An 8,415-nucleotide genomic window follows, 5' to 3' on the forward strand; every position below is an offset into this window, starting at 1 on the left:
CTTTCTCACCCAGGCTGGAGCGCAGTGGTGCTATTTCACTCACTGCAACCTCCGCCTCCTAGGTTCAAGTGATTCTCCTGCCTCAGCCTCCCGAATAGCTGGGATTACAAGTGCCCACCACCATGCCCGGCTAATTTTCTGTATTTTTAGGAGAGATGGGATTTCACCATGTTGGCTAGGCTGGTCTCAAACTCCTGACCTCAGGTGATCCACCTGCTTCGGCCTCCCAAAATGCTGGGATTATAGGCATGAGCCACTGCACCCGGCCTGGTTTTTTTTTGAAATGGAGTCTCACTCTGTCACCCAAGCTGGAGCGCAGTGGCACAATCTTGGCTCACTGCAACCTCTGCCTCCTGGGCTCAAGCAATTCTCCCACCTCAGCCTCCCAAGTAGCTGGGATTACAGGTGTGCACCACCATGCCCAGCTAAGTTTTTTGTATTTTAGTAGAGACAGGGTTTCACTATGTTGCCCAGGGTGGTTTCGAACTCCTGAGCTCAGGCAATCCATCTACCTTGGCCTCCCAAAGTGTTGGGATTACAGACGTGAGCCACCGCGCCCGGCCATAGTCTCACTCTTGAAAGAAATTCAACTGTCAATTTGTTTCAATGAAATAATTCATGACAAAATTTGTTAGTGAAAAACCATAGTACAAAGGTTATCACTAAGATGCTTTTAGCAATAGCAAATATTTATTTATCATTTTGTACACTAACAGACACTATAAGAAGGTAAGTTTGACTATGGATACCAATAAGCCACATCAACAACATGCCAAAGAAAATTTTTGATGGAGCATAATGATTTCCAGTTCTAGGCACAATGCAGGCAGGATACAAGAGACTTTTCTTTTCTTTTCTTTTGAGACAGGGTCTCACTATATCGCCCAGGCTGGAGTGCAGCAGTGCAATCACAGGGCACTGCAGCCTCAACCTCCTGGGCTCAAGGGATCCTCCCACCTCAGCCTCCCAAGTAGCCTGGAATACACGCACATGCCACCACGCCTGGCTAATTTTTGTATTTTTTGTATAAACGGAATTTTGCCATGTTGCCCAGGCTGGTTTCAAACTCCTGAGCTCAAGCCATTCTCCCGCCTCGGCCTCCCAAAGTGCTGGGATTATAAATGTGAGCCACCATGCCCGGTCTGCAAGAAACTTCTTTACGTATTCCTCCATTCCCTTCTGTACGCCTTTCTCATACTTTGGTATCTCCTATCATAATCCTTCCCTTCCCAGCCAAAGCATCTCCTGACATAACAATTATCATGTTTCACCTTGGTTTTTATCTTCTCTAGGCAAAGTAACCTAGTTCCTTCAGTAACTCCTGAATAAAATAAACCAGCAAATACTAAAGTGAATACAAAAAACACAATCAGGCCGGGCACAGTGGCTCACGCCTGTAATCCCAGCACTTTGGGAGGCCGAGGCAGGTGGATCACAAGGTCAGGAGATTGAGACCATCCTGGCTAACACGGTGAAACCCCGTCTCTACTAAAAATACAAAAAATTAGTCAGGCGTGGTGGCGGGCACCTGCAGTCCCAGCTACTCGGGAGGCTGAGGCAGGAGAATGGCGTGAACCCGGGAGGCGGAGCTTGCAGTGAGCTGAGATCCGGCCACTGCACTCCAGCCTGGGCGACAGAGCGAGACTCCGTATCAAAAAAAAAAAAAACCAAAAACAAAAAAAACACACACACACACACAATCAAATAAAATTTGATAAATTGGACTTAACATTTTAAACCTTTATACCTCAAAAGACACTATCAAGAATGCAGAACAACAGCCCAGTCTAGAAGAAAACATCTGCAAATCAGTTATCCAAATAAATAGGGGGCTTGTATTCAGAACAGATAAAGAATTCTTAAAATGCAATACTAAAATCACAATCTAAAGTGTGGAATGGATTTAAATAGACATCTGTCCAAAGAAGACAGATTGCCAATAAGTATATGAAAAGATGCTCAACATCACTGGTCATTAGGCAAATGCAAATCAAAACCACAATTAGATACCACTTCACCCTGTTGCTAAACAATTGACTGATGGGAGCTGATGGATAAACTCTTCACCCTTTGGCTGAGATGACTCTCAGGGACATGACTCTCAACTGGCTCCCAGAGTTTCCCAGTGGGCTTAAGCTCCAGTTACCCATAATAATAACTTATTTGATAACATACTCTCTGTCTTCTTTTTCCTATCTCATTTACCCACTTTCCAGCTAGTGTTTCCTGGGATCACTTTCTGAAAAAAGGTACTTGCACTCAAATCCTTATCTCACAGTCTACTCCTGGGAGCAACCTAAAGACTTAAAATGGAAGAGAGTGAGATGTGGGACTGAGGTTGGAGGTTTCGTAAATGGTTTGAGAGGGGAATCACCAACAGTTATCCCCTATCTCTCCAGTTTTCAACTTCTCCCTCTCCAGAATCTCCATTCCCTCTTCAGAAATTGTCTTTTATAACACTTTCTTGACATTACAACTTTCCTCTAGCTACTGCCATATATCTTACTATTTATTTATTTATTTACGAATGAATGACAGGGTCTCACTCTGTCATCAACGCTTAAGTGCAGTGGTGCGATCATGGTTCACTGTAGCCTTGACCTCCCAGGCTCAAGTGATCCTCCCACCTCAGCCTCCCAAGTAGCTGGTACTACAGGTGTGTACCACCATGCCCAGCTAATTTTTAATTGTTTTTATAGAGACGAGGTCTCAATGTGTTGCCCAGTTTAGACTCAAACTCCTGGGCTCAAGTGATCCCCCACTTTGGCCTCCCAAAGTGCTGGAATGATAGGAGTGAGCCACCACACCTGGCTGATCATGTATCTTTAGTCAAACTCTTAAAGAGTAAGCAATTCATACTGTGTGTCTTCAGATCTTAATTTTCCACTCAAATCTAAACAGACTGCAATCGGGCTAAAATCTATTAAGTTTACCATTAACATAACAAATTACATCCTAAATGCAAAATGCAGTGGAAAATTCAGTCCTCAGCTGTGGCATTTGACATTTTAGGCTCTTAAGCAACCTCTTTCTCATGAAGCATTCTCTTAAGGTTCTGATTTCCAAGATACCACATTCCTGACTCTCTTTTCACCTTTTTGAAATGTTTTTCTCAGACTTTTTTTAAGGGCTGTCTTCCTCACCTAAAACCTTATGTGATGGTGTATATTAATGAACACTATTCTCCACCCTTTTCTCTCTGGTTAACCTCCTCCATGCCCATGGATTCAGTTTCCATCTTTCTGGGAACAATTCTGAAATCTGTACCTGCAGGCATCCTTTGATGGTGGTCCTCTCAGGTTCCCATTATTCTTGTATACACTGACATTAAATCAACTATCACATGATATTCTAATTGTCAGTATGTCTTTTCCCATTAGAATGTCAGTTTCCTGAAGCCAGAAATTATGTGACAGGCACAGAGTAGTGCTCAATATTTATGTAAATGGCTGAATGATTCTTTCATTTCTTGGATCCTGTCAGATAATCTACAGTACATCCTACCAATACAAAACTCATTGCAGATATATGATCCATCAATTTCTCACCTTGTGTTTTCTTTGTGTCTTCACTTTCCATGCTTGTCTATATTCTTTTTCCTTATATTTTGTCTATAAGATAAAGGTATTTTCTCAATTTAAATCAATGTTTGAGAATTGCATATAAGTACAAATGGGCAGGAAAAATTGTTTTCCTGAAGCCAAAAGACCGCGGAACTACAACTTTTAAAATAATAATTAAATTTAATTAACTTAGTTAATAATTGAATCTGCAACTTATTAGATGTGTGAAATCAAGCAGGTTGATTAAATTCTTTGAGGCTCTGTATCCTCATCTGTAAAATAGAAATGATATTCCTATTTCACAGAGTTGTTACAATAATCACATTTAAAAACATAAATAAACATATCTGGCATTTAAAGCACTATATGCATTCAACAAATTTTATTAAGCAAACGAATGACTGGGTGACTGGATCTAACTGGACCTCTTAGCTGGTCCCATTTCCTTCCTTTTTTTTTTTTGGACAGCAGGGTCTCACTCTGACGCCCAGGCTGGAGCGCAGTGGCTTGATCATGACTCCCTGCAGCCTTGACCTCCCAGGATCAGGTGATCCTCCCACCTCAGCTTCCAGAGTAGCTGAAACTACAGGCACATGCCACCACACTTGGCTAATTTTTTGTATTTTTTTGTAGAGACGGGGTTTCGCCATATTGCCCAGGCTGGTCACAAACTCCTGGTCTCAAGCAATCCACATACCTCAGCCTCCCAAAGTGCTGAGATTACAGGTGTGAGCTCCCACACCCAGCCCCCACTTTCTTATTTTCTTCATGGAAATCTTCATCTCATAGTTTCAGATTAGTGACCCCTCTACCTATGAGAGGTTTAAACACACACACACACACACACACACACACACACACACACACACACTCTTTAGATTGGCCTTTCTCTTCACAAGCTAAATACTAAATTAACAACCCATGGTTATTTTCAACATGGTATAGTGAGATGGGATCTCACTATGATGTTCAGGCTGGTCTCCTGAGCTCAAGCAATCCACCCACCTCAGCCTCTCAGAGTGCTGGGATTACACACTTGAGCCACCATGCCCAGCCTAGAATCATTTTTAAAATAACTGGCAACTCTGATATGGCCTCTCACATACCCTACTTTAAAATGCTAAACTGATTAGTTAGAAAAAATGCCTCAGAGTCCAGTTAACTTCTTAGAGCAACAAATCAGGATTCACAAAACTCTAAAATTCTTATTTATTCCAACACTATGTTGTTAAAGAGAGATATCCAATTATCCATTTATAGAGCAAGGCCTTGTCTCAAAAAGAAAAAAAAAAAAAGAAAATTCCTAAGCACAAAGAAATGTTTAAAGAAATAACAAATGTAAAAATCTTTTATAAAGTAGTATACAAATGTACAGGTATATTATTTTTGCCTTTTTTTTTTTTAAGAGATAGGGTCTCAATCTGTCACCCAGGCTGAAGTGCAGTGGCATGATCTTGGCTCACTGCAGCTTCAAACTCCTGGGCTCAAGTGATCCTCCTGCCTCAGCATTCTGAGTAGCTGAGTCTATAGGCACACATCACCACACCTGGCTAATTTTTTAATATTTTTGTAGAGACAGGGATTTTGCTATGTTGCCCAGACTGGTCTTGAATTCCTGGCTTCAACTGATCCTCCCGTCTTGGCCTCCCAAAGTGCTGACATTAGAGGCATGAGTCACCATGCCTGGCCCATTTTTTAACCTAAATATTACATTAAAATTGAAGTAGGTATGTTATAAGTCCACAGGATTGGATATTATTACAAGAATATTCACACTTACTAGAAATGTTCAATAGCAAAGAAAAATGCTTATGTTACAAAGTTAACCAAAAAGAGTAAGACTCAATTTAATCTACAGTATTATCCAAAGTAGATAGAGGTAAACATAAAATAAGACTGGCTAGAAAGATGACATATTAACACTTGTCTTTAGTTGGTGGTTCTATGAGTTTTATCCCACTATTTTCTATTTTTCACAATTTTTATAATAACAGCTTCTAACATTCAGTAAATACCTATTGAGGCTAGGCTTTGTTCTTTACACCTTATGAATATTCTTTTTAGTCTTCACGATAACCTTATGAGGGAATTATAAGGACGAAGATACATGAGGAGAGGGCAATAATTTGACTAACTTCAAATTGCTAGTAAGTGCCAGAGTTAAAATGGGAACCAATAAAATTTCAGGCTAGGGCCTACACTCTTATCCTCTCTTATACTGTCTCCCATATATAAATACATATTGCTTTTGAACAAATGGGTTAAGATTTGGAAAATATTACTAGATTTAAAAAAATGAACTCCTCAGAAAATAGAAAATTATCATATATGGATGTTTTTGTTTCATGGACAACCTTAAGGACTATTTCCTTAATTTTAATTATCCAATCTATTCTGCTTTTAATATAATTTTTAAGAGCCGTAATGTATAACTTTTTTTTTTTTCTTTTGATGGAGTCTCACTCTGTTGCCCAGGCTGGAGTGCAGTGGTGTGATCTCAGCTCACTGCAACCTCCACCTCCCGGGTTCAAGCAATTCTCCTGTCTCCACCTCCTGAGTAGCTGGAATTACAGGCACGCACCACCATGCCTGGCTAATTTTTGTATTTTTAGTAGAGACAGGGTTTCACGATGTTGGTCAGGCTGGTCTCAAACTCCTGATCTCAGGTGATCCCACCCGCCTTGGCCTCTGGCCTCTGAAAGTGCTGGGGTTACAGGTGTGAGCCACCGTGCCTGGCCTAAGAGGGGTAATGTATAACTTTTAAATCTAAACGCTTTGAAATTAAAACTGACCACCCACACTCTTTTCTCCCTTTGTTTTTATACTTTTTTCTTATAAATGGTTACTATGCACAAAAAAGAGTTTGCCAAGTACTTGGTAGCATTAACACAAGTCGTCTATTTACTTGAGAAGTGCTTACAAACACCCATAGCAAAGGATAAGTTATAACTTTCAAGGGATTGATAATCATAAAATTATATTTAAAATTATAAAACAAGTATATTCTCAAGAACAAAAGCATCTGCCATATAAAGCAGATTATGAAGTGCTTTTAGTAATTTAGTGAATATATGTACTGTCACAAACAAGGAGATTTCAAAATTCTTTACTGTATTCTCACAGGAAGAAAGGATTTTTTTCTGGATGACAGAGAGAACCTCTCCCACTTACACGTTTCACTCAACCCACTCCCCAAAACAGCAGTGTTAACTCAAATTCAAATTTCAGCAAGAAAAGTAGCTGAATATTACTCGTTTACCTGATTTAGAAAATGTATACAAAAGCTTTTGAGGGACCGGGCGTGGTAGCTCGCGCCTGTAATCCCAGCACTTTGGGAGGCCGAGGTGGGCGGAAGACTTCAGGCCAGGAGTTGGAGACCAGCCTGGCCAACATGGTGAAACCCCGTCTCTACCAAAGAAAAGTACAAAAATTAGCTGGGCGTGGTCATGCACCTGTAATCCCAGCTACTTGGGAGGCTGAGGTGGGAAGATCCCTTGAGCCCAGGAGATGGAGGTTGCAGTGAGCCAAGCCCGCGTCACTGCACTCCAACCTGGATGATGGAGGGAGACCCTGTCTCAAAATAAATAAATAAAAATAAAGAAAGTTATTTATTTATTTATTTATTTTTTGAGACGGTCTGGCTCTGTCACCCAGGCTGGAGTGCAGTGGCGCCATCTCGGCTCACTGCAACCTCCGCCTCCCGGGTTCAAGCGACTCTCCTGCCTCAGCCTTCCGAGTAGCTGGAATTACAGGCGCCCTCCACCACACCAGGCCAAGAAAGCTTTTTGAAATCGAAATATTATCCCAATATATCAGAAAGATAAATGGCATCTTTTTGTGTAAGGCTGGCAGGGCTGATAATCTCACCACTAAATTGTTTTTTGTCAGCGGATATCCAGCTTGTAATTATATATAGCGAAAATACCCTCTAAAGAAGACGCAAGAGAGAAGGGGCAAATTTGTTTTCGATTGTTTAAACGCGTCAAGAAATAACAGTCATTCAGGTCCCAGAAAACGCACTGTGGGTACCAGGAGTCAGCTGTCTCTGCAATATGAACACCCGCCCCCCTCCCCAGCCCAGAGCATAAATCCTCAGGGCCTCCTCCCGGGTTCCACAGGTAACAGACACGTAACCTTTCGAAGGCGGGGGCGCTCACCCTGCCCAGCTTCCTGCCCATTCAGCCTGCGGCCCGCTCACCTACAGAGTTGGAGGAATTCCTTGTGCAGAGCTTAGGTGGCCCCTCCAGGCTCCTCTCTGACCAGGGCTCACAAGTCCTGCGTGGGAGCAGGGCACTGGTTAGCCGCGCGGGCCACTCGTTAGCCATCAGCCCCCTCAGCAGGCCCTCCCCGCTCAGGTGCTGTGGGACATGCGGCCCGGCCCTGTCTCTGAGAAACGACCTCACCGGTGGATCCCACCCTCTCCACACATCAAAGTCACCTGGGGAGGCGCCTGGGGAGTCAGAAGTGAAATAGGGGGGAATACTGCCAGGCTCTACACGTCTCTAAATGGTGCATCACGTGATGACGGGTCTCTTCCCGCCAAGGGCTGTGGGGACTACAGCCGGGGCCTGGCACCTGCTCATAAAGGCCGCGTCCCCTCAACTCGACCCTTCTCACGTGGGCTAAGAAGGGCCTGACGGGGCGGTAAGACATGCTGGCCGGCCCAACCCGCCTTCCACAGGCGCCAACATACGGAGTTTCCAAGCGCAGCAAGGCAGGACGCCAACGCGCGGGAGCGGAGGCCGTAGCGCCTACCCTCAAGCGGGGGCTTCCGCCCTTTCTTCATCACCGCCCACCTGCCACGACGCCCGACAGGGTTTCCCGCCCAGCCGTCCAGGCTCACGTCCGTGGG

At 43.2% G+C, this 8,415-nt stretch overlaps 1 protein-coding gene across 7 annotated transcripts in view; it reads right to left on the minus strand.

Moving 5' to 3' along the window:
• Positions 1-8,415, minus strand: part of TERB1 (telomere repeat binding bouquet formation protein 1) — a 45,762-nt gene extending 37,347 nt beyond the window's left edge. Inside the window, exons 1-4 of one of the 7 annotated variants that reach the window (XM_054453804.2) lie at positions 8,319-8,409; positions 7,762-7,838; positions 6,823-6,971; positions 3,549-3,611 (exon numbers count right to left, since the gene is read on the minus strand). In XM_054453804.2, coding sequence (XP_054309779.1) covers positions 3,549-3,579 — 31 coding nt within the window. In that variant the 5' untranslated portion in view covers positions 3,580-3,611; positions 6,823-6,971; positions 7,762-7,838; positions 8,319-8,409. Of the gene's footprint in view, positions 1-3,548; positions 3,612-6,822; positions 6,972-7,720; positions 7,839-8,256 lie in introns of all 7 variants that reach the window. The other 6 variants (XM_054453806.2, XM_054453802.2, XM_063655251.1 and 3 more) reach the window with 6 other exon arrangements.

Source organism: Pongo pygmaeus, chromosome 18, assembly GCF_028885625.2.
Source record: "Pongo pygmaeus isolate AG05252 chromosome 18, NHGRI_mPonPyg2-v2.0_pri, whole genome shotgun sequence".
In the NCBI taxonomy this organism is placed as follows: domain Eukaryota; kingdom Metazoa; phylum Chordata; class Mammalia; order Primates; family Hominidae; genus Pongo; species Pongo pygmaeus.